The sequence below is a fragment of the Panthera pardus genome, unplaced genomic scaffold (assembly GCF_024362965.1).
Source record: "Panthera pardus isolate Hobbes unplaced genomic scaffold, ASM2436296v1 HiC_scaffold_2, whole genome shotgun sequence".
Classification (NCBI taxonomy): Eukaryota; Metazoa; Chordata; class Mammalia; order Carnivora; family Felidae; genus Panthera; species Panthera pardus.
Window position 1 is genome coordinate 39289996 of NW_026526765.1, and position 26883 is coordinate 39316878.

The 26883-nt window shown below is 39.9% G+C and overlaps 1 protein-coding gene across 1 annotated transcript in view; it reads left to right on the forward strand.

Annotated features, from left to right (window-relative positions):
• The window catches only part of ITGA2 (integrin subunit alpha 2), a 105231-nt gene extending 83489 nt beyond the window's left edge, over positions 1 to 21742 (forward strand). The window contains exons 17-30 of the mRNA XM_019464325.2: positions 499 to 650; positions 2936 to 3046; positions 3588 to 3670; positions 4098 to 4239; positions 5369 to 5461; positions 6152 to 6228; positions 6315 to 6398; positions 9900 to 10002; positions 11659 to 11769; positions 12731 to 12835; positions 14760 to 14873; positions 18012 to 18101; positions 20866 to 20982; positions 21495 to 21742. Coding sequence (XP_019319870.2) covers positions 499 to 650; positions 2936 to 3046; positions 3588 to 3670; positions 4098 to 4239; positions 5369 to 5461; positions 6152 to 6228; positions 6315 to 6398; positions 9900 to 10002; positions 11659 to 11769; positions 12731 to 12835; positions 14760 to 14873; positions 18012 to 18101; positions 20866 to 20982; positions 21495 to 21575 — 1463 coding nt within the window. The 3' untranslated portion in view covers positions 21576 to 21742. The remainder of the gene's footprint in view (positions 1 to 498; positions 651 to 2935; positions 3047 to 3587; positions 3671 to 4097; positions 4240 to 5368; positions 5462 to 6151; positions 6229 to 6314; positions 6399 to 9899; positions 10003 to 11658; positions 11770 to 12730; positions 12836 to 14759; positions 14874 to 18011; positions 18102 to 20865; positions 20983 to 21494) is intronic.
• The last annotated feature ends 5141 nt before the right edge of the window (positions 21743 to 26883 follow it).

Consider the following 26883-nt stretch of genomic DNA (forward strand, 5'->3'; position numbering starts at 1 on the left):
CCATGCCCTAGCTGTTGTGAACAGAGCTCGTTTATTTTACCTCTTTTACTGTGTTTATTACCTGAAAAATGAGATGATAATATCCACTTTCTGGGATTATAGTAAAACTTGTATAAGATAACATACAAGAATGTGTTCAATTGTAGGTACTCGGTAGCTATTTCTTTCTTTGACATATCACCATGTTAGGGGTGATGAAACCAAGGCTTGAGAAGTGAGTAATTTGACCAAATTCATTCAGTAGATTTCCTCGGGCAAGTCTACTTTTCTCCCCACTGCTTCAAGCCACGCTTCTTTGAATCACTCTCTCTGTATCCACAGTCACCTACGTCACACCAGAGTGTGAATTACAAATGTCTGCAGTTCACAATCCATCAATGTAAAGACTGTTTTTATATTTTCTTGAAGTCCTTGACTTCACCTAGTAAGATACAATTAGGGATGGTTTTTCTGTAAAAGTTTATTTGTATTAACATTTCTTTGTGATTTTTATCCTAGCCATTATATACAACATCACAATTGACGCAGACCTATATTCATCCAGAGTAACCTCCAGGGGGTTATTTAAAGAAAATAATGAAAGATGCCTGCAGAAGAATATGATAGTAAGTCAAACACAGAGTTGCTCTGAGTACATCATCCACATACAGGTAAGGTCTCCGTCATCTCTGTCACCTCCTTTCCTCTTAGAGACTAATGAATGGTCCAAGTCTAAAAATGAAGCTTACAAGTTAGAAAATGGTTGCCCTTCTACTTAATGCTTTTCTTGTCTAATTTCATGAGCAGGAAATCCTATTATCTTTATGCTAATATATGGTCACATTCTATTAATATGTTAATAGCATAGAAATATTTGGAATTACAACCAAAAGGCTAAAAAATAAGATTGTTAAATCGAAGACAGTGCTTTCTTAAATGTTTACCAGGGAGAGCTTTTAGTAGATAGTAAATTTTATTTTAGCATTTTCCTATAAGGGAAAAATTTTATTTTAAGCTGCTGAAATGAACAATGCCAATTTTGATTTCCACTATTGGGTTTAAATTAATATAGGACAAGAATGGTAGATTATGAGGTAAAAATTATTCTAATCTTATGCCACAGTTACTACAGGTCACATGAATTTTGAAAATCTCACAAGTAGGAAAAATTCTTGGGAAAATTTCCCACAGGAAACTTATTTTATAAATTATATGAATATTTCCCCCTAGAAACCATGTAATGGTCTTTGAAAGTGTGATTTCCTCAGGAAATCAGTTTTAAAAGAACTTCTTAAGAATTTTCCTAGAATATGGTTCTCAGCATTTAAAATGTATAAGAATTGCCAAAAAAAAAGTTTATAAAATGCATATTCAGGGTCCTCACCACCAGTAATCTGGATTTGAACGTCCAAGGAATATGCAGATTTGAGGAGTACTCCCAGATATTTCTGATATAGATTGATGATACAGAGATTCCATCTCAAAAAATGTTAAGTATGATTTGGAAAAACAAAGTTAACACAGGAATTAAAATCCATTGATTGTTTTAATTTCTTGTTCATATGAAAGAAGTCTTACTTATGAAGGCCTGGACCTTTTTTGTTAAGATGCTGACTATACAGATGCTTTAAAGGGATAAAAGCTGGCTCTCATTCTCTATTTTTGTGCTAAGTGGTAGATCAAATAAAACATGGAGTCCATTGTGGGGGAATGAAATCAGCCAGGCTGTCATTCATATATATATCCTCTTCACACAAATGTGTCCTTGTGAAGTTTTTAGAAGATGTGTGCGGTTTGGGTCAGTGCAGAGATCTTGTTTCAGTTAACACACTATGTTGGATATCAACACCACACCCACTCTGTGCACCAACCCTGCAGCCAGCTAAGGAAACCTCTCCTTACAGTCAGGACGCCATGCTAGTCTTGCCCGACAAAAGGGCTCACGGCAGGAGTAAATCCTGCCTGTGAATGGACTAGGTGATAACAAATATCACTAATCAGGAAAAGGCAAACTGGATTTTTAGGGTTTACCATTTGTAGAGATACTGTTCTTTCCCGACAAGAACTGAGGGCAGAGCGAAGTTGCTGTGAAGGCGGAGTGGAGAAGTTGTACTTGTAGCTGGGTAGAGTCGGCTTTAATAACTGCCAAGTGATACTCGCTTCATCTAATGCATGCAAGAGGTAGTGTTGCTTCTCACGTACATGAGGGCCAAAACTTGGGGGACTTGGTTTCCCATGTGGGAATCCCCTTTATCTGGCTTTGCAGAGCAAGTTAGGTTCTGACTAAGGAAGGGAGTTCTCTTGTCGTTGTCTGACACTGGCCCTGAGCACCTTCCCATCTAGGTCATAATATTCCCTCCCAAAGATTTGGTCAGGAAATCTAAAGACTATCTTAAATCTTGGCAGTAGGAACTGGAAAGACCTAGCCAACAACCCAAGAACCATGTACTGATAGAGAGCATGAGCGGGGGAGGGGTAGAGAGAGAGGGAGACACAGGATCTGAAGCAGGCTTCAGGCTCTGGGCTGTCAGCACAGAACCCGACTCGGGGCCCGAAGTCAAGAGCCGTGAGATCATGACCTGAGCCAAAATCGAATGCTTAACCGACTGAGCCACCCAGGTGCCCCAACAGATGCTTTAAGCATTAAAATTGGGCAGATCCTCTAAATATTTATAAACTACTTGTGTATGAATAGCCAGATCCCTGACAAGCTTAACTAAGATATGCTGCTTCAGATTTTTACTGAACCCAAGTCTCTAGGTTTCTTAATAGTGAAGAGGCTAAGAGCAGAATTAAGACCGTAAAGAAGCCAGAGTCTTGAAAATTCAAAACAAGGGTAACTCCACATAATTGAGAGCAGACTGTGTTCTTAATCTTGGACACGTTTGTTGTCATTTTCTTGTTTTGAAGCTGCCGTGCCCTAAAAAACCGCTTCACTGTATCTCTGTGTGTTTAGAAGCCCTCTGATGTTGTCAGCTCTTTGGATCTGTGTGTCAACATCAGTCTGGAAAACCCTGGCACCAGCCCTGCCCTCGAAGCCTACTCTGAGAAGGCCAAGGTCTTCAGTGTAAGTGCGTTTTGCCCTTCTTGGAATTCAGACTGGCTAAGAAAGCTTCACGGTCCCTGCGGTACTGTTTGAAAGCTACCTAGGACAGAACTTTTCAATTGTTAGTCTTCTAAATGAAACACTCTTCTGTGTGAAATTCATCAGCTTGCAAGTTCCACGAAGACAGAAGTTTTTGTTGTCTTCCCTGCTCTATTCCCAGCCCCTTGAGTAGTGCCTGACCCACTAGAGGTGTTCAATAAAACCAAACACCTTGTGCTCACCGTCCACTTAAAAAATGTTACCAATACCTATGTTCTCTGTATCCCTCCCTACCCCCATCACATCCACATTCATCTTGCTACCCGAGGCAAATCATCACCTTGCATTTTGCATTTATCAATGCTTTTTCTTCCTGGTGTTGCTAACCATGTTTATATTCCCCAAATATTATTTTTGCATGGTTTTGGACTTTATATAAATGGAATAATACTACATATATTCTTCCACAATTTGGTTTTTAAGTCAAGAGCAAATGTGTAGGATTGTTTTTCCTTTTTTGTAGATCCCTTTCTACAAGGAATGTGGGGATGATGGAGTTTGCATCTCTGATCTAGTTCTAGATGTCCAACAGCTGTCAGCTGCTCAGTAAGTCTGCTTCAGAGCTCAGCGTAAAACGTAGAAATAAGACACAATAGGTCTCTTGATTCAAATGAGTGTTTATGGAGATTTTTTTCCTGCAAAAGAAACATCCATAACTAATAAAGATCTTTAAAATCTGAACTTCAGTTTTTACCATCCTTATAGGAGTAAAACAACAAGAAATAAAAAAACATTTGTATTTGGATGGCTCCTTTCCCTACAATGTGATGAAAGTCAATGAAGAAGAAAATCCAATAGCGTTGACTTCTTTGTTGTCTGTATCATTTTACTATGAAGATAGTTTATTAAACACCTTTCTCAGTCTTCCAAATCTAAAGAGTTTTATCTTCTTATTTTTAAAATGAGTGAAGAATTTGAACACTGGCCCTATTAACCTTAATAATTTTCTTCCTTTCCTTTTCACTTGTAACAGAGATCAACCCTTTATTGTCAGCAACCAAAACAAAAGGTTAACATTTTTAGTAACGCTGAAAAACAAAAGGGAAAGTGCCTACAACACTGGAATTGTTGTTGATTTTTCAGAAAACTTGTTTTTCGCTTCCTGGACCATGCCGGTATGTGATGACACCCTGTGCTCACTCCTCTTGTGTCTCCTGCTTGTTGTTAATTGGCCCTCTTCTTCACACTCCGATCCCGGTGGGCCGTGTGGCTGTCTGAAGAAGCACCTTACCCCTCAGTGTGCTCAGTCCCAACTTTGGGGCTCCCAACTAGTTAAACCACATGAGAACATAGCCTGGCCCTGTATCTAGACCAGTCCTGCTTCACAGCTTGGTCAGTTTTTCCTTTGCCCTGAGACTTGGCCAGACACCTACCATAACTCTTCTCAAGCCATCTGTGTGAGGAGGCCGCTGTGGTGCCGCACAGATCCTTCGAGCTGCACTTGCTCCGAGAGATGAGAGTCCCACAGCCGAGTCCAGGCTTTGTAACCACAGGCCATGCTACTGCCAAGAGGATGCATTCCAGCGAGGCCAGTTAATCATGTTGACTTGATCACTATACCAGGAACACACTTGGCCATGCACGCCCCTCTGGCCCCTCCTCTGCCACCAAGCAATGAACGGGAGAGGAGGGAAAAGCTGAGATTTCCCAAATTCCCTACTTGACAAAAGGATTAAAAATGGTTTCATCCAAGTTAAAGTCAACACAAACTTAACAGATTTAACATTCTAAATCTATTCTGACTTCAATGCTTCAATTTCCTGTGCCAAATAAGAACTTCTTATTTCAAAGAGGAAAAAAAAAACAACACAAGGAAAACTAAAAAAGATTCTTTAAGTTATTTAAAATACAAACACCAACACATGATTTTGTTCTCTTTTCTTGAAACTACTAATTTCAAATATATTGAGAGAAAGGTATGTAATAAAGATAGCATTTCTAAATATTAAATTTATTCTGTGCTTTGGAAATAGAAGAACTAGGATTTACTTCTGGGGGAAAATTCCAGTATTTGACCTCACTTTTGGCTTATTGGGTGTCCTGTTAGCAATAAAAATAGTATATTAGCTATGTGGACAGTATAAGATTTTCAAGTCTTGGGGGACAATAGGTTAGTTCAGTGTGAACCAGTTCTACTGCTAAGATGTCCATGTGGTTTATACATCTTTCAGCATGTATGCAAGCACGTGCGCACACACACATGCAAAATAACTGATTGGTCATTGTTTCCTTGGTGTCTCTCAGGTTGATGGGACAGAAGTCGTATGCCAGATTGCTTCATCTCAGAAGTCTGTTACCTGTGATGTAGGCTACCCAGCTTTAAAGACAGAGCAACAGGTACAACTTGCATTTCATCCTCAAATCCACGCTGGTCCCTCCTCAGCACTAGTGTTAATTCACCCCACCATTCCACCTTCTTTGTTAGGTACCGTTATTTGACAGGCCTTACAAAAGAACTAGCTGCGTATTTAGAGGAAGCTTTTAAAATATATGAATGTTGTAAATTATTAATAAAAGTGGGATTTTCTCCCATGCAATTCGTTTCAAAAGCACATACAATATGGAGAGTCCTTTCTTTCTCCCTTTCCCTCCCCACCCCTTTCTCTCCCTCCCTCCCACCCTCGCTCCGTTTCTCCCTTTCTCTCCCTTTCTCTCCCTCTCTTTCTCTCTTTCTTTAATTTATTGACCAACACTGGTCAGAGTGATGTACAGAGTCACAGATATCATTTGTTACCCCTGCTAAGCAAGTTTCACATTAGCACAGAGCTGTCAAATTCAGTGAAGGAGATATGCCTGTGATGTGATGATCTGTTATACATGTCACTTGAAAGGTAAGCCCTCTGATTCTAAAGGGGAGGCATGCTAAATGAAGCAAGGTGGACAAATAGATATTCTACAAAGATGAAAGCTTAAGGTATATAAAATCCAGATCAAATTGGAGTGAGTTTGCTTTTCTGGGAACCATTTTTTTAATTGGTCCCTGAGTACAAACCACCATAGATTAATGAGTTTTAATTTTGGTTATAGGTGACTTTCATGATTAACTTTGACTTCAATCTTCAAAACCTTCAGAATCAGGCATCTGTCAGTTTCCAAGCCTTAAGGTAAAACCTAATGAAGTCTTGAATTGATGATAGATGGCTTCAGTAATAGTTCTCTTTAAGTAATTTCCTAATGTTCGTTCCAATAGTGAAAGCTCTGAAGAAAACAAGGCAGATAATTTGGTCAATTTCAAAATCCCTCTGCTGTATGACGCTGAAATTCACATAACGAGGTGGGTGAAACCGTGAGTAGCCTGTGGCCACTGATATCACTCGGTGTGGAACACATCTGGCTCATGACTCTCTACGTTTATTCTTAACTGGAAAATTTGAATTAAAGGTTTCTCCCTCGTCAAGTAGGACAGAGGAAGTTTAGGGACAAGTCAGTCCTTAGGAAAACCTTACACGACTATTTAGGTTTATTGACCGAGAGCAATGCCAGAAAGAGGAGCAAACTTTCTGCCATAGGCTGCAGGGTACTTTCTCTGCAGCCCTTCAGATGAGGGCCCAACCTTCCCAAAGGGTCAAAGCAGAACTCTCCGGACCCTTAGGAGGTGGCACCACTTTCTTCTCCATGCCTCTTCCTACTATCCACATGAGCTCTCAAGCGGTATCCCCACCCCTAAACACCAGAACTCCAAGCACAATGATCTGCACATAGTAGGTCCACCATAAACATTAAATTGAATCATAGAAAATTAGCTTCTGGGTGGAAAACTCCTGACTTAACATAATGGGTTTCTTCCCACCAAGAGGAAACGAGGCATTTTCCAATGAGGTCATCTATGAAGAAATGCTTTATTCCCTTATCTTGCCTGGCCAGAGCAAGTGTACCTGGGAGCAGGGGCAAAATGATACCAGTTGGTACTAGCTATCATGAGTTGTTCAGGGCAACAGGTGTCTTGAGAAGTGGCTAAAACGTGGGATACCAAAGATACTAATAGGGTGATGCATCACCTTAACCCCCACCAAGAAGTGAAGCAGGTTCACGGGCACAGACACACTAGAGCAGAGCCATGCAGGTACCCAACCTGCAGGTGATGCCCACCTTCGAGGCTGGAAACCAGAGTTCTTTACCTAGGGAGGCATGAAGGCAGTTTCCTATCACAGCTCAGTGGTGCCTGGAAAATGCACTGCACTGTATTTCCAAGAAGCCAGGGTGTGAGCAGTGTTCAGTGACGGACTTGTCCAGTTCGCCACATCGCCCCAACCCCCAGAAGCATGGAACACGTAGATCATGCACTAGATCACCGAGCAGAAACAAAAAGGAAAATGTGTCATTATGTCTAGAGTGAGAGACACATGAGCAAAGATGAAAGAATGTTCCTATATCAAGTGAACTGCAAACAGCAAAAGCAAAAACAGATCCAGCCCAGTCATCCATCCCTGAAAAATTAATCTGTAACTGCAGATTCCAAAAGCACCTGCACTGTTGATAAAAGGATGGAAGACCAATGCATCCAGAGAGATTGAGATTACCACGTTACCTGATTTCTTCTCTTCCTACCTACATTGATTCTTATCCTATATGTTTTAGCTCAATACAACCTTTACATGATTCCACTCTCACACCATGGCCAATTTTTCCAGACAATTTTCCCAACATGAAATAAATACAAGACGAAAGTGGGACTTCACTTTCAGTAATATCTTAGCTCTGTATTTCTGTGATGATAAATTGGATTTTAAATTGGACCGTCTGATGTCTTTTAAAATATACCTGAGAGGTGAAAAAAATTAATATGGGGAATTATGGTGTGTAAAAACTAAAATGGCTCCTAATCCTACCACCCAGATCATTCCTCTGGATTTGTTTTTAAAGAAAGACATTAAATGTACATGGATAGAAAATCCAAACATTACAAAAAGATATACCATAAAGTGAAGTCATGCCTCCAGCCTCCTCTGGCTCTGGTCATCCCATACATGACTCAGCTATTTTCTGAATACCTTCCAGATGCAAGGTTTGTTTATCTACCAGGATATATTCATGTAACACGGATGCACACATATTTACCCAAATGGAATAATAAAATCCTTCCTAATCTCACTTTTTCTTATATGATCTTATAGAAGTTTATATATATGGACCTACAGATCTAACTTATTCTATTCCTGGCTGGATCATGATCTATGTATCCAACTCAAGATTAATGAGCTATTTCTTGTTTTGCATATTTATTTTGTTTAACCATCACAAGTAGTGCCGTGAAAAAAAAAAAAAAAAACAAAAAAAACCACACACACCAAAATTAACATCTTTGCAAACTTTGTGAAAAAATCCTACCCAGTCATTGAGTGTATCCCTTAGCAACCACTTTGATAAATATGCAGTTATGTTGTGCAAGTATTATGGGTGGAAATCATGATAGAATTATTTCTAAAACAGAAGCCCCCTGAGTATAGCTAACTGCTTATAAATACATTGATCATCCACACTTAAGTAACTTAAGGAAAACTTAAGTAACAAATGGAAAAATGTCAGAGCTCTTTAAAATGCAAAAACAGAACATACTAATTTAGAAACTGTTCTTAGGGGGGTACACAGAGGTCTTCTGGACGGTAAAGAGAATAAATCATGCATATACAGCCAGACATTCTGTTTCAAATTCTAGTCAGTTTTCCCATTTTTCCATGTAAGGCTGAAAAATCATCGTTCCCTCTCATCTACATAACCTTGACAGATGCCACGTCTATTTAAGTCTACCTATGACATATTTTCCTTTTGAGAATTTGGGGGGAAATTTTTTAAACATAAAGACAAGAGTTCAGTAAAGAAACCCAAAAAGTATCTCAGAAAATATCCAATTCAAATTTTTTTGGGAAATAGAATCAACATCCAAGAATTAGGTAATATGCAGTTATGCAGTTATGTTGTGCATAGTAGGAAGAACTATTGCTTTTCAGACTCCTACGCCTGTTTCCCACTCCCCACAGTCCTAATGAAGCTATCCTGGTTGGAATCCAGCTTCAGCCCCAGAAATGAGTGAGGAGGAGAGGGAAGGGTATCCAGTTATGTTGCAATTTGAGTGGTCCTGTGGGTATTCCTCTGATCTGGTCCTCACTTCACTTGGAAACCCTAGTTGGCAATTCCAAGCAAAGAGGTCAAATCATCTAATACCTCTAGGCCTAGTCTAATAAAACCTCTGGGTCAGCCATCAGAAAGGTGATTTCTACACCAGTCATGGAAAACCATGACCAACCTCAACTCAGACCAAAAGCATTAGAATTCGTTTGGAAATAGAGAAGGATAGGGAGAAGGAATGATAAAAGAAAATGTACACCCTGTTTTACAAGCACCCAATAACAAATACTGCAGGAACTAAAATCCTATTACTGCATTTCAGCCACCCAAGTGGAAAATCCTCTGGCTTATAAATCTATTCATCCAATTCAACAAGGCCTAAGTGTGTACTGCATGAATACACCAGTCAGTATAATAGCAACCTTGGGGTCTGTCAGTTTTAAAGGAATACATTTGTACTTATTTTAGGAAATTTACAGCTGATAAACATATAACACAAGGAGCCTTGCAGAAAGATCATGAAAGGATAGGTTTTTAGAGGAATTTGTTTTAGCCTGAGAAACATAAGCCTAGAAATAGCAAGCTTTCATACCTTAATGTAAACTTTTACTTTTAATATAAGCTAGAAGGTATTTAAATAAAAGAAATATTAAGCTTCAAGAACAACAGCAAAACTAAGATATTTGACTTGACGAACATCTTCCAACAGATCCACCAACATAAATTTTTATGAAGTCTCCTCGGATGGGAATGTTCCTTCTGTCGTGCACAGTTTTGAAGATATTGGTCCAAAGTTCGTCTTCTCTGTTAAGGTTGGTAAGCCTGTCAAAAGAATACTAAATCATGGGGCACCTGTGTGGCTCAGTCGGTTGAGCATCCGACTTCAGCTCAGGTCATGATCTCATATCTCATGAGTGAGTTCGAGCCCCACATCAGGCTCTGCGCAGACAGCCTGGAGACTGCTTCGGTTTCTGTGTCTCCCTCTCTCTCTACCCCTCCACTGCTCATGCTGTCTCTATCTCTCAAAAATAAACATTAAAAAAAAATAATCAGGAGAAAGGGAAAGAAAAAATAAGGAAGCCAGGAAGAGAAGAAGAAAGTAAAATGTTGAAATATACCAGTGGTTCTCAAACTTGAGCTGCATTAGAATCACCTGGGGGAATGTTAAGACACATCACTGGGCTCCATCCTGACTTCCTGACTCAGTAGGTCTACGGTGAGCCTAAAGATGTACATTTCTAACAGGTTTCCAGGTATAGCTGATGTTGCTGGTCCAGGTGCTGTACTTTGAGAATCACTAAGACTCTTAATAAATAGCTGAGGCTTTTGTACATAGCTATGTGTTCTGGGTAAAAGATAATGGATATATTTTGAAAGTAAATGTTTAATATTAATCAACAATGTATTAATATAATGTTATTACTGTGGTCAAAAGTCTCTGGAATACAATAAATATGCCAATTTATCCTTGGAGACGACTTCTACTTGAGAAGCTAACCATTTGTATCCAAATTTCGTTCAGTCAGTCTCCATTGGCTATTAGTAAGCAATTATTAATCTAAAGATTGTTATCAATTACATAAAGGGAAAGTTGAAAAAGTTGTTATTTTATAATAAATTACAGAAAATTTGGAATGTAAAAAGAATTCATCCACGACCTTAAACGAATACCATTTTATTTTTACATTTCCTGCTAGTTAGTTACATGGTTACAACCTTAAGATTTGGTGATTAAAAAAAAAAAAATCTTTAGAAGTCCTGATTTGTGATCCAGATACTGGAATTTGTATCATGTGGCTAGTATTTGGCAACTACTTCTTTAATGGGATATTTAACCAATCAGTAGTAACAATAAAATAACATTCATAGAGTTTAAAAAGTATCAGCATTTGTACCAAGTGCTTTACATATGCTAACCTGTTTTGCAGGCTAGTTATAACGTTGGTAGAACTATTATTTCTATGGTTGTTGTTTAAAATGTTTAACAACCAGTAGGACATGATCTCTGGCCAATTAGAACAGACTCCCCACTCATGCGAACGACTGCTGTCTGCACATACTAAGTTGCTATTTTTATTTTACAAATGAGGACAACTGAAGGATAGACAGGTTATGTATCTTGCCCAAGCCACACTGCTAGTCAGGGGCCAAATGGGACTTCAGCCCTGGTAGCCCAGCTCAACAGACAGCAGGTGTTTTTAACAAACTCCTAAGTCACAACTTACGAGTTCAAACTGTAGAGGCTGAGATTCTCCACTGAGAGGTGAGACACACAGACCCGAGTGTGACTGCAAAGTAACAAGGCTTACTTTCAAATGGCCTCAGTCTTACCATTTAATAGTAGTCTTTACCACTTAATGGTCTTACCATTTAATAGCCCTCCATCAACACAGAGGTTATTGATCACTTTCTTTGCAACATGTGCATGATCTAGCAGTAACCAGAATGTTTTCTTCCATATTACATAGGTAACAACAGGAAGTGTTCCAGTCAGCATGGCATCCGTGATCATCCACATCCCTCAATACACCAAAGAAAAGAACCCGTTGATGTATGTGACTGGGGTGCACACAGATCAGGTAAGGGCAACTGAATTGCCTATAAAATTGTGCACTTTCAACATGGAAATACCCCATGAGGTTGGGGTGATCATGTCTCAGATCTTATGGATGGAAAACTTGAGAAGATAAAGGTTCTGCATCCTGAGTGCCAGGAAACTAGCAGTCAGTGTCCTAGCAGAAGCAGGATACTGTTATAAGGAAACAATTACAGATGGTAGAAATTATTCCTAAAGCCTTGTTTTGGCCAGGTGAAGATCTGAGTGTGTCAGAGCCCTGTCCATTGAGTAGTTAGTTCACTGACAAGTATGAGGTCTAACCCACCACGGGACAACAATTGGTCTACACAGCTGCAGTTAGTAGCTAGTCTTTAAGACGCTGGCCTGGCCTTCCACCTGGTAGTGATCAACCCTGTTCCTCATTTTTATCAGCTGGGCCTCATGCCCAGGCCCAGGCCTACCCCCAGGCAATTAAATCAGAATCTCCAGGGCTAAGACTCCAGCACCAGAGATTCCATAAAAGCCCCCACTTCCAAGTGGTTCTAACATGCAGCCTGGGTTCAGAAGCACTGTGTAGCCAAATCCCCGGACACTGGCTCAGCCTTAGTCTGGCACTTAGAGCTGGTTCTACAGTAGTGTTATTCCTGTGGTGCGCATAGGTAACTACCGGAAATCGAAATCTTAAAATGGGGCACAGGAAAGAACCCTGAATCAAATCACTCACAACCTGCTGGTACTGCAAATGGTCTTAGTACGTACCAGGTAAGCACCCATGCTGCCCCACCGAGTGGCGCCAGGAGGATTTGAATACTTCCAAGTTTATGTTAATTGACTACAAGAAGTGTGGCCGGGTCAGTGATGTGAAAGCAACCTAATGATTCCTCCCCCGCCCAGACATGTGACCACAGGATGTCCTAACATGTTAAAAGGAACATCACAGATGACTTTGCCTCCTGAGACTGATTTGATGTCCTTCTTTGCAGGCTGGTGACATCAGTTGTAATGCTGAAATAAATCCACTGAAAATAGGGCACACAGCTTCTTCTGTATCTTTCAAGAATGAAAATTTCCGGCACATAAAAGAATTGGTGAGGACAGGTTAACGGGGTGAAAGTTTCCTTGGGTGATTTATTGTTTTACCTGGAAATCAATGCACTTCTTTTCTCCTACCATCTCTTATGGTAGAACTTTCTCATTTTGGCTTTGATGGGCTGTATGAATCAAGACTTAGAAAATACACTCTCAAATCCAGGTTATTGGGACTATTACTTATGCCGGTAATAAAAAATACATGTTCCATATTTCATGAAATCCAAAGGATTCCATGTGAAACTACTGTTTTGTACCAGGCGCTTTGTAAGCATTGCAAAGAGCTGTGAGGGCAGCATGTGTGTGCTTTGAAGGTGAAGCTCCTTACATCTCCCTTCCACATCATCACTGATATCTTATTTAGCTGCTTAAAACGCCTCTCTAGCTGCCTTCTCTGTTTTCCAATATTTCATTATCTCCTGCTCCAGAGCTATGCCCCTTTCTTTGAGAAAGAGGCTAGTCTAGTACTCAAATAGTAAATGTTTAGCAAACAGTAACCCTAAACAAACCATAGTTCTCCTCTAAGAACAACACGGAAATTCTGGTTTTCTTTTATTGCACTGGTTTTGTGATGAATGGGACGGGGTGTGGGGGGTGGGTACAGGAAAATAGGAGAATGAATTTTTTTTTAAAGTAACTATAGTAGAATTACAGTATAAATATGACATATCTAAACAGTAGTATGTAAAAATGTCCAGGAGAAATCATCTCAGAGTATGCCAAAATATTATACCTTTGAGCATTTTCCTTATTTTTGTGAAAATGTTTTGATTTTTGTAAAAGGGGTAACTGATCACTGTGAACACCCTAAAACTAACAGCACAAAAACACTACAAAGAAACTAAAGTCCTCTAGAAACTTAACAGCTGGCCACTCAGTATTTAATGAATATCCTTCTCTATAAGTATTCATCCATACCAAGATACATGTACACTGTTACATAAACCGACCATGCTACCTTTTTTAATAGGTCATTCGGTCACTGAACATTTTTAATAGACTTTACTTTTTAGAGCAGTTTGAGGTTCATGGCAAAACTGAGTGGAAAGTACAGAATTTCCCAACTACTTTCTGCCCCCACTGTCCAAATCCCCTCCCACATCAGAGCGGTACATTTGACGAACCTACAGTGACAACATCATAATCATCCAAAGTCCATAGTTTACATTAGGATTTACTCTTGATGTCAGATATTCTATGGATTTTCACAAATGTATAATGACCTATTTTCACAATTATAGTATCCTGACAGAACAGTTTCAATGCCTTAAAACTCCTCTGCATCCCATGTAGTCATCCCTCCCTAACCCTTGGCAACCACCGATTGTTTCACTGTCAACTATGTTTTTGTTTTTGTTAGAGCATGAGCAGGGGACAGAGGGAGGGGGACAGGTGGAAGAGAGACTCCGTCATAAGCAGGCTCCACGCTCAGTCCCACAACCCTGGGATCATAACCTGAGCCGAAATCAAGAGTCAGAGGCTCAACCTACCGAGCCACCCAGGCATCCCTTTATCAATTATGTTTAATGACTAAATTGCGCTGCATTTTGTGCATGTATATTTGATAACTTACTTACCTAGTATGTTGTGGATAAACACAATTATTTCATTTTGGGGGGTGTGTTTACTCTCAGAAGTAGTGACGCAATAAACAGGCTCGATGTACTCTTCTCCACACATTTGTTATCTCCCGAGGCCTTCCATGCAGATGGGAAATGGCCAGGCAGAGTGTGCACCTTTTACCTTTTGAAGCAAAGCGACACAATCTCCTGAAGAAGGGTTATGACTACTAACAGTTCATGAGGTTGTCTGTTTCCCCAGATCCTGCCCAGCACTGGGTTTTATCTATCTTTAAAATTTTAGCATTTACTCTTTAAAGTCCATGCTAACTCTCTCCTTTTACCATTGACTTCAACCTGAAAGAACTGTAGAAGTGCTACGTGTAGCAATGTTACCTGCTGGCTGAAAGACCTTCAGGTCAAAGGAGAGTACTTCCTTAATGTGTCTACCAGAATTTGGAATGGGACTTTTGCGGCAGTAAGTATAAGCTTTATTTGTTGGGTTTATCAATAGCAAGGGAGCAGAAGGGTTCACTGTCAATAAATTCATACCCTTTGACAAAAGTAGTATTCTGGCTAATATCAGCAGTGCCCAAATGACTCCAAGCAATTATATCCTGGAAGGCAACATGCTTCCATCCCTTTCCAAAGCTTGCCCAACCTGGCTGTGCCTCAGAATCATCTGGGGTGCTTGTAAAGCATCAGCTTCATGGACTCCATGCCAACCCACGACATCAGTCTCTGACATGTCGTCAGGATCCCCTGTGCTGTCTTGGGGTACAATGAGCCACCTGCTTTGTCTTCATCCTCATGCTCTTGATATTTCTGACTCCCTAGTCACCTGTACCATGCCCAAATCAAAGTGCCTATGTCTGTCTCCTTCCTTGAGCTCCCAGCTAATTGATCTCAACCCACCACGCAGATGAATCCAACATCAGGATCCATCTTCCTATGTTAGAGCCATGGGACTACTCTGCTCTCCTGTTTTACCCTTTCTTTGGTCAACTCCCAGTGTACACACAGCTTTTTCAATCATTTGTCTCATGAAAAGTTTAAAGAAGGTGTCAAAACAATGTCAATGTTTCCTGCCATTTCCCAGGTTATGACTCTGTGGTAGTGATACCTGCTTTTGGCAGAGATTTCAGTAGCCCAGAATCTCAGCCTGGTATGACAAATATAGGGATAGACAGGGCTTCTTAAAGCAGACTGCGTAAGTAGATAGCTATTCATTTTAGCAACACTGGCTCTGATCGAGGCAGCAAAAAATTAGTCTGAAACACCCCTGAGCCGGGGGTCTTCATGGCTCTTCTGGATTTTTTTTAAAACAAATAATCAGTCCTCGAGGTGCTTACCAACCAAACTCTACTCCCCGTTTTCTAATCGCTTCTTGATCTCTGCAAGAATCCCATTCCCTGCTGTGGAATCTTGTTTAAGATTAGAAGACTAAGTTCCCTTTGAACTTGTCCATGGAACCACAATATAAGCAATATTCTTGGATAAAGACGTAACAGAAAGAGGAACAGTGAAAGGCAGGGAAGGGAAAAGGGAAGTAGGAGTGTGGAGGAGGAGCTCGGTTTTCTTCTTGCTGGCTTTTGTTAGTTACATTTACTTGCAAGGCTTGCAGATACCTCCAAATCCTGTAAGACGGGAAGCATGCAGTGAGCTACACCACCATCCCAGATGATGCAGTTTGGTGCCACGTTTCACCAATTGGTTCTTATCTCCTTGGAGCTGAGGAAGGAATGTTTTCCTAGCACCCTTTGCCAGCAGGGAAGGAAAACTGCTGTGCATCAAAATGCATTTGTGCCGGCTCTGTAAAAAGCATTTGGGTTTTTTGAGTTTGTGTAAAACTGTATTATTTTAACGGTAAGACTGTTTAAAGCACCTTCCTTTTCAAGAAGTTTTCAAGAGCAGCAATTTCATTTCTGGGAGCAAATTTCTGAAGAAATGTATTTACGCTTTTTCGACGTGGTTATGGTTAAGATGGAAAACTCCCATGAGAGTTATTGTCTGTCACACCCTACACATCTTCCTCTTTGACGAAAGGTCAAATGTTTATTCTCACCTTGTTTCTGGCTATTTCAACAGCCAAATGGATGTTCTCAGACCACCCAGGAGATCCAGTCTGAAATATGAACCTCATTTCCTGTAGTAGAGCCCATTAACATACTGCCTTTCACCCTTTTTCTGATGCAGTGCAAGTGAACATTGCAAGTAATTTCCTCACAGTGATTGCTCAGGCTTCCAATGGCATTGTTGGCTGCCATTTCTAAGGCAAAGCCTTGTTGAATGCCAGCTGGTGTTACTTCATTCTCTCAGGTATGCATGGTGTAACTACCACTGCTTGTTAACCCTGCAGGATATCATGTACACAGTTGCGCAAAGGGCCAGGTTTGGGAGGGCAGGTAGGTCAGTGTAAAGAAATTCTTTTTAGTCTACAGGGACTGTGAAACCAGCATCACCTGCTTTTTTTTTTTAAGGAAACAATTGTCAATACTCTAAATGTTTCCCCCAATAATATGTTTAAGATACAAATGATCAGGGTAACTTCTGATGCAATCTTCCATCTTGAGAAAATTAAGACTAATCAGAGACTGGGGGTCGGAGTCGGTGGGGGGTGGGGCGGAAGGAGGAAATAAATTGCTCACTTTTGGATATGCATTCTTTTTTTGGCTCCCAGATATAATTTAGCAAATTACCTCATGTGGTATGTTGAAACATGTGCCTTGGTAACCAGAAAAACTGAATCCTAGTAGCCAGAGCATATGAAGGCAGGTCTCCAATCTGGACATTGTATGCTATTTCAAAGCAAGCATCAGTCCCGAGAATTGCATTACAGAAAAAAACAAAATACACATCAATAATGTATCCATTGAAAAAGAATTTTCTTGTAACTAGATCCAGGAATACATGTAAAAGCTATTTCAAGTTAGGTGGTTACTAGTAACAGCATAAAATCTGTGTCCTTCCTATATGCACCAAACACAGTATTTTTTTCTATAGAAACACTTAGATTAGGAAACCTGAAATTACTCATGTAGCTTGACAAAAGGTTCAGGGTGTCTGCTGCTGACATGCATGGTCAAGTCTAAGTGTATTTCTACTGTTTTTAATTTGATTTTCCATTCCATTATTTGACTTAGGTAAATCTATAAAAACATCAAGCTTGCAACTTTCCCTCATGTTGAAAAACTTCATAAAGTTTTAAAAAATCTGAATCGTGATCTTTCCCAATTAAAAGCTTCATTTCTAAACCTTTGTTTTTTGGTTTTTTTTTTTTTTTTTTTTTTTTTTTTTAACTGTTTTCAAGTTAGACCTGAGGAGCTCTTTTTAACCTACAATGCCTGGACTTCATCCCCAACGCCTGCACCCCCCTTCCCGCTGAGGTTTAATTTGCGATTGTGGCAGGGCCCGCCCACCCCACGTGTTTAGTCTCCCAGGTCCTTCTCATACGTGGTCCTCCACAGATCACCAACTCAAGAACACCAAGATTCTGGAGTCTTCAGAGCTGCCATTTGCTCTTGTCCTTTCCCTCAAGGAAATAAATAATAAACAGGCCAATTTCATGCGTTCATTTCTGCTAAGATAAAACATGTTTTTTATTTCTATGTTCCAGTCAACTTTCCAGACAGTACAGCTGACCGCATCTGCAGAAATAAACACCTATAACCCTCAGATATACGTGATCGAAGAAAACACAGTCACGGTGAGTATACCTTATCACTCCTAGTAGGCACTGGTCTTTGATAGGCATTCCGTTTCTGAAAACTTGAGAGTAGTGGTTCTTCTCACCTACATGGCTATAGAATATAACTGAAACTCTAAAAACCTGATGTGAGGTTGAGCTTTTTGGCAAAGGTATCTGCTACTCAAACAAGTCCAGTGAAGTACTTGTCCTCCACATTCCCCACCCCCACCTCCCCTTGTTGGCAAAGCTGGACCAGCAGTGACAGTGCAGCAGAAGGCACAACAGAGGGGGTTCATCTTACTTGTGACTCCTTCCTCCGTGCCTAAAGCAGCACCACCAGCTCTTCCTTCCTTCTCTTGATTTCACAAAACAGTCTAGGTCACAGGCCATAACATTCAGGTCATTCTTATTTGAATCATAGATTGTATTTTACAGTATTTTTTAAAGAGAAAGTGCTTAAGTATGCTTAATAAATGAGGCATTTATTAGAGGGCCTTTTTTTTTTTTTTTTTTTAGTATTCCTTATAGCTACATACTGGCACTGTGTATAGGGTCCATTCATTAGTTCTTATAGTCTAGAAAATTATAAATGTTCCCCTTGATATAAAACAAAAAAAGCATCTTGCAAAGAAATGCACTTTTACAGAAAACAAAGGCTCACTGTTCTAAGGGCTGGCACAGGACAACTTTCCTTTGCAGTGAGCCTCTGGTTGGAATATGCCATATTTAGATAGAGCAGGATTTCCATGCTCTGCTAATCTGCTGGCAGAGCCCTTTCCATTTTCCTCCTAATGCTTTTGTTACAAACTAGAAGCCAGTTTAAGACTCTATCCCAAAGACCAGCCTGGCAGCTGGCCTCAGTCCACTGTTGTAGCCATTAAAAAGCCAATGGCCCTGTGAACTCTGGACCTCTCTCCATACTTGAGAGTAAGGCTCACACACGGCCCTGGTATCTCACTCTGGTCCCAGGGGAAATTATTCCAAAAGAGGATGCTGTTTGGCCTCTGGCTTAAGACCCTCAGTCAAGGCCCACACCCACTCTTCAGAGGCTGGGGCATGGAAAATCAGAAATGGAGCCAAAGGAAATGTGGACTTCAAATTCAAAGTATTATGAACTTAGCAGTACTATAGATATTTTAACAGTTCATTTTAGAAAAATGTAGTGTTCAGACTATCTGCTGAGGTCTTTGTTTTTTTTTTTTTTTTCCAGAAAGTACTAATAAATAAGTTATAATTTGAAATTAGCAATTTTAATGAACCTTTAGATTTTTTTTTCTTGGTTTTCTCTGAGCAATATTGGTAAATAACAAAGGCCAACTATTAATTGTCTATGAAACTAGATTTTGAATCCAAATATTCTAGATGATTTTTTGAATATTAGGTCAGATTATTATCTGGATTCCAATCTATAGGGTAGATTAAGTGATTCTTAAATTTGTTTGAACTCTGGTCCATTTAAAAATCTGAGAAAAAATTTATACCCGTGGATCCCTTTGGATCCATGGACCCCAGACTGGGAGATTCTGGAATGGAGAGTAAAGATATGACTGCCATTAAGCAGTGAACTATATGAATTCAGTTACTTTATTCCTAAATTTATAAAGCCTTATTTTATCCCTCGAAAATACAAATGAGAAGTAACAGAATTACCAAAAGGCCAGACTCAAATTTAGTCCAACTCATAAATTCTGTGATAAGCAGCAGCTTGTCTGCCATGGTCATGTAGTATTCAACCAATCAGTAAGATTTTTGTTACCTTGCTTTGCCCACAATGTAGTTCTTAGTATTCTTAATACACTTTGTGGAGGAAATGGTAGTGATTCTTTCTGTAACTAAAAACATATATATATACGTACACACACATACACACAATATATACATACAGTAAAACCTTGGATTGTGAATAACTTGTTCTGCGAGTGTTCTGCAAGACGAGCAAACATTTCTAATAAATTTTAACTTGATCAACGAGCGATGTCTTACCATAGGAGTAGTCCGTGATGCTGAATATCACATTGTCACAACTGAGCTGGTGGTTCCTGAAATTCGCTTTGATACACAAGTACTTTGGATTACAAGCATGTTTCTGGAACAAATTATGCTTGCAAACCAAGGTTTTACTGTATATAAAATATACAGTATTTTACCATTAGAACTCTTAGGGCTGCCATTCTATTACAGAGTCACAAAGATTCCCAGGAAGTGGACATAAAGGATCACACACAGCCTCCGGGGCAATTTATCACTGAAAAGGTCAACTTGAGCCCTGAGCTATTAACTATCACTTTTTAACAATCCACATCAAATACTCTTGAGTGAGAGTTAAGTGAAATCAATATTTAGAAGCCCGGTACAAAGCTGCTGTTGCTTAATCACAAGGCATCTGAGTTGTTGATTTGTTTGGTCTTTGGCCACCCCTGCCCCCTTCCAAGTTTGGACTCCAAATGCTGTCATTTGACAATGAGACTGTCTGCCAGAAACTAAAGTTCCTATTTCATAAATAAAGCATCTAAAGTTGTCAGAGATGACATAACCACTAAATACGGACACAATTAAAGGGAGGAAACTAGAAAACTCGTATTCTTTGCCTGTACTTTGCAGAAACATTTTCTCTAGAAATTATACTGCACAATGTTTAGCTGAGGAATGAGATCCTGACCGAGTGACATCACCTTTCTAGACCACCATTAATAAAATCAGAGACTTTGAATAGACCATCTCACTTTTTTGGGGGTGCTACCATTAGTTAACTCAATTGTTGCATATATACATACATTTACAGATTCCCATTACGATAATGAAACCCCATGAGAAAGCTGAAGTACCAACTGGAGTTATAGTAGGAAGTGTAATTGCTGGAATCGTTTTGCTATTAGCTCTGGTTGCAGTTTTATGGAAGGTAAGAAAATTATCATACTTAAAAATATGGGGCTCCTGAATATATCTGTCTTGAATTTCCTTATCAAACAGTAACCTTAAGTTTTATGTGGTACCTACCTCCATCATAAGAGAAAAAGGAAAGGCAAATTTATTTGCAAATTCTCACATCCGTTCCTGAAAACCATCAGTAAGGATTTTATATACAATATATAAAATGAGGTCTGGATCCCAATACTTTTTTTTCCAACCTGCCTTTTATCCAGACCCCTGAATGTTTTGTTCAGGTACCAAAAAACAAACAAACAAACAAAAAAAAAAAACAAAAAAACCAGACCCTGGAAAATGTATGCTGTTCAGTTCAACCCTGTGTATTATTTCCTCACTGAAAAGCTGAGACCAAGTCATAGTCTGCACATCATCCTCTCCAGAGCCCCAGAGATTCCCACAGGGGCTTTAGTGGGCAGCCAAGGGGGTCTGAGGCCCCATAACAAAATAATTCACACGTGGTAAAAACTGTACATCACCTTACAGCTTGGCTTCTTCAAAAGAAAATATGAGAAAATGTCCAAAACTGCGGATGAGATTGACGAGACCACAGAACTCAACAGCTGAGCCCCACGGCGGTCTCACTGCAACGTGAGCTGTGGCAGCACAGCCAGGGTTTGCTGTTTGTGTGAATGGATTTGTTTTAAATCCCAGTGCTTTATGTGTAAGCGGTAAAACTCGCCTGATACTTTACGAAAACTGCAGGTCAGTTTGGGAAGAAGAAATTGGGTTTTTTTTTTTTTTGGGGGGGCTAGGAGTAGAAAGGGTAAAAGACGTATTTTATATGGGCGGGGGGTGGGGGCAGGGAGTGACCTTTACACTGGCTGGTCCAGAGTTTACATAATGTGCATTGTGTCAGAAACATGAAATGCTTCCAAACATGAGAAGTCTTAAAGAAAAATAGAACCTTTCTCAGATTTGGTGGGGGGAACCCCAACCATTTAAAGTGATTGTTTTTAAACAGTGACCACAAGAGTGGAAGTACTTGGCCTAGCTACATATTAGCTTGGATACTGAGGTTGATGGGGGGAAAAAGACAACACAGGTCTTCAACTTATGCTGGTCATCCAGAGCTGTCACAGAGGTTATTTTAAGTGACCTTTTTGTTAATGAAGGTATAATTTGCTGCTGTTGGCCTTCTCAGAGTCCCTTTTTTGCTATGATCTATTTATCAAAACAATCTTGGATACCTGGTAGGAGCCTAGAGTATGCTTCCTACAGAGGAAACCTCCATTTAAGGGGGTGGGGGCTGGGAGGGTAGTTTAGAAGTCAAATGCAAAATTTAAAATCTGTATCACAACATTGATGGTAAAATCCTATCTACTAGAGGCCCAGCCTGTGCCAAAAGAAGTAGGAAGTTCCCTTTCTCCTTCACCATGCACAGCTGGCTGACTTGACTGCCTGGCAGGGACCTAGTTTCAATTTATGGAAGAGGAGTAATTTCTTTGGCATCCTTCTTCCTTCCGTACTAAACCACTCTTGCACCTACCTCCTGGTGTCCCCATCTTCTAGAAGCCCACTAAGGCGTGCCTTCCTCTCCAGTAATTCAGGGTTAGCCACCTCCCTTTGGCCTTCATCCAAATCTCCAATTCGTTGGAGCAGCTGCTCTACACCAGGTGTGAGGAAGAAAAATCATCTCACTTACCTACTTGCATGAATAATCCCTTTAACTCCAGGGAGCTATTTTCCTTTATTGCTAAACAAGTAAGAAAAATAAGCCACGGTGAATTTCTAATTGTTGGAATTTCAGGCAGTGCAAACAAAGTACAAAACAAAATTCGGGAATTTGCAAATTACGAGGAGACCTTGGAAGCCCCCAAATTAGCAGGTGCACCCTCTGTGCTTGTGTGTTGCCGGAGGACTTAAACTTTCAGAAGAATGACTCCCACCTGGGCAAGTATGCTCATTAGGTAGCTCCTTAGGTCCCAACTCCTGGAACACTTATTTGGTCAAAAGAGGATGAAACCCAGTGGTCCATATTTTAACAAGCATCCCAGTCACTAACGTAAACGGACTGCCTTGGAATGCCACCTGTTTCTCCTGCACCTTCTTTTGTTTGAGCCCACACACTCTCCAGGAGGGACTGGGAGAAAGGCAGAGGCAAAGGCAAGTGGGAACTATTTAATGTCAGAAACTGCATACCTAAAGCTTTGGACAAATCACTTGGCCTCTTTAAACTACAGTGTCCTCATTATAAAATGAGAAGACTGGGTTGGAGTTCAGCAGCAATGCTTTTAGTTTTGAAAGTTGAAGATCTGGATTTCTTACAATTACAGACAATCCTCAAAAAACCTGACTCTGAAAACAAGTACGTGCCTGTGTGCATCAGGCCCAACTGCTCTTCTGGCCTGGCTCCTGCGAGCTATCTAGAGCTATCTGTGTTGTCTGGTAACTTATTTTGTATTTGACAAAGCAAAACAAACTAGGTGGAAAAATCAGCCATAAAATGGCAGGGGCTTATAGCTTTGGCTATCTCTAGATGTGCTAAAGCCCAATTCTTATAACAGCTGTGTTGATTCAAATACTTTGAGTCCAAAATTTTTTTAAAGAGTGGAGGAAAAACCTAAGTTGATAAAGAATATTTAAGAAACCATGTAACTACTGTGTACATATACAGACTAGTTCTTCAGGGTGCTATACAAAGAATTCTAGCAGGTCATTCCTTTTATTTCACTCTGCCTCGCCTTTCTTACAGAAGCACTAAACTGAGGTCACATGCCCACGGCGAGCTTGAGCGCTTTGGCCAAGCCGGGGCTTAGGTAGTGTACCTCGTCAGGACTGTCTCCATGAAGCAGCTGGCTTACTACAACCTAAAAACTTAGCCACTGGTCTCTGTGCCATTTATTCCACTGGGGCAGGGTTTCTTTGCCTTGGCCCTGCTGACAAGGGGCTGGGTGACTCCTTGCAGGGGGCTGTCCTGTGCACAGTAGGGTGTTGAGCAGCATCCCTGGCAGTTACCAGGTGCCAGGAGCATCCTCTCTCCCAAGTTGTGACAATATACAAGTATCTCCAGACACTGTATCACACTTCCTGGGAGGCAAAAGTCACCCCAACGGAGAAGCACTGCACCAGGAGCAAGTGGACTAAATGGGCAACAGATTTGGGGCAGGGGCTCTAGTGAGGAGTATTTCTCCAACACTTTTAAGCAAAGGCGAGTATTTAGCCAAGAAATCAAAGAACAAAACCCCACTGCTTGAAAACAAGTTATGTATTCCTAGTCAGCCTTACTTTTGCTTTAAAAGTAAGTATAATATGGGGCTTAAAAAACACCATCTTAAAGTTTCCATTTCATAAATGGTATATATAGACAAGATCTGTAGAATGTGATTAAAAAGAGTTGCTTCATGCATGGCTGCCACACAAGCCATATAAAATAGTAAAATAGTTTGTAAAGAAGCTGCATTGAGACTTGAAATTGTGCATCATTCATCTTAGTAGCAAAAGAACTGGAGATTTTTTTTTCTAGCTGGCAGTGTTCTTTATAAAATAGAAATTATTAACTGTGAAAAAGAACTAAACCCAATTTATCCTAATCACCTAAGTGATTATACAAAAAACTATCATAAAAAGTATAATTTTATAATGTATTTATCTCTCCTGATATACAGCTGTAAGTTATTAAAAATCTCCCACGCTGATGGTGCGGAGCCTGCTTAGGATTCTCTCCACCCTTCCCCGACTCGCTCTAACAAAAAACTTAAAAATATATATATATATCGATTAAGACATTAAACGGAAAATAGGATCCCTCAAACTGAGCACCGTGGCCTAACTTTACTTTTTCAATTTGCACACAAAAAATACCTGCATACATGACTTTTCAGGACTATGCCCTTCATGTGTATTGACAAATACCCATTTTAAACAATTTGAAAGACTAAACATCTAGAGGTAGAAGATAAACATGAGGGTAAAGTCTGAAATAAAAAGTGTTAACTACTTTGAACCTTAAAGGATGAAACCATTTTTTTATATTTACATATGGCTACATTTTCATCTGTACCTGGTTTATTTTGACAGATAAAATGTATATATTGCACGACTATGTTAGAATTGTACATTTTCTAAAGAGAAAGGATCTTGGATATTTTCCTTCATGTAAAGTATAAATCTTTAAGATGTGATTAAGTATATTTGTTTTTGATTAACTAGTTTTTGCCTTTTTTCTCTCCAAAAATATAAAAATGAATGTATCATGTTCATCAAGTTGCACAACTCATTTGATTCCTGAGAAATCATTGGAAAAGTAATCAACATTAACGAGAAAAGCTCTTAACTAAGAATGAGACTCTAAAGTGTTTTTTAATTATAAACCACTCTTCATACCACATTACTAAATTATAATTAAAGTTGTTTTGAAAATAAAGTTACTGACTTTGGACTTCTGATTTTATGGCTCGTATATTTCAGTGTATTTATTGTATGCACTCACCCTGCTTCAGAACACGTTCAAGACTCCATGTAAGAATGAGGATGTATCTAATTTCTTACATTACTAGCAGTGACCACAGGCTGTTTTGTAAGAACCTTCAATTGCCTTCATAGTTTACGGACTAGATGTAAAACCTTGCTTCTAAACGTGTGGTCCACAGATAGGCAGCCCGGCATCATCTGGGGCCCATTACCAAACGTGTATCTCCACGGCATCCAGAAGTGAATTCGAAGGGAAGTTTAACAAGACTCTCCAACGAATCACGTTCCATATTGAAAGTTTGAGAAGCACTGCTCTAAAGCACAACTTCTCTCTCCAAACGTGTACTTGGAAGAGAGAGAGAAAAAAGTTGGCCAAACCATTGCAACTTGCCAAAACATTCAGGGTTTTTTTTTGTTTTTTTTTTTCCTACTCTGGTTTTAGTAGTAAGCAGGAGGGTTTAAATATTTTAAGGATTAAATATGCTAAAGGTATTAGGTGTTGTGAAAGCTACGTATCCAGCTTACCGACTGGCCCTCACTGTACAGACTGGTGCATCAATGCAAAGCTTGGGTGGCACATGTTTCCATTTCCATGGATACACACGTGTCTCCCATTCCCGCATCAGGTGATCGCTCAGACGCCTTCCTCAGCCCTGCCCATCTCAGTCCCGGTGAACCAAGTCGTAAGGGCCACTGACTGCAGAACCATCACAGTGCGTCTCGTACACATCACACATTAAAATACAACCATGAACAAAAAGAACATTAGCTCTGGCACAGAATAGACCCGTATTCCCAAATTGGAAAATAATTTTATAATTACTCATTTTTTTTAAAAGTAATTCCTTTTACTTACTCTACATCACCTTTTAAAAACTATAAACAGCATTTTAAAAACTTCCATCCTCATCCTATCGTATAACTTAAACCCTTAATATTTTAAACTCTGATACCAATTAAGCAATGGAAATAATTGTACTCAAAGTCAGACACTACTTTAAGAACCACTCTGACCTAACTTAAAGAAAAAGGCTAACTAAACTGAACTTTTTGGCTCCATGCAAAAAGTTTTTGCATAGAAAAGTAACCGACTAAAAAAACCTCACTCAAGTTGCTCTTACCTTAGCCCTGGCTCTACTGCCCTCTGCTGGGTCAGCAACTAACTACATCATAAATCATTCCTGCCTTAAGATACCATGTTCACAAACTCCATGCCCAATAAGTAACTAAGTAAGATGTTACAGAATGGCCCAGGGGGAGGAAGTGGAGGGGAAACCTACCCACTCATGCATTTAACCAGATACCTTTACACACACATAAGGGCTACAGCTACACCTGTCAGGTGTGTTTAATTGGAGCACAATACTCAACACCAACAGCACTTTTTGGTGCATGGTAGTGGTTAGGGCACACCTGACAGACAAGTCCCTGACCTCAAGAAGTCTGTAGTCTGGTGATGGGA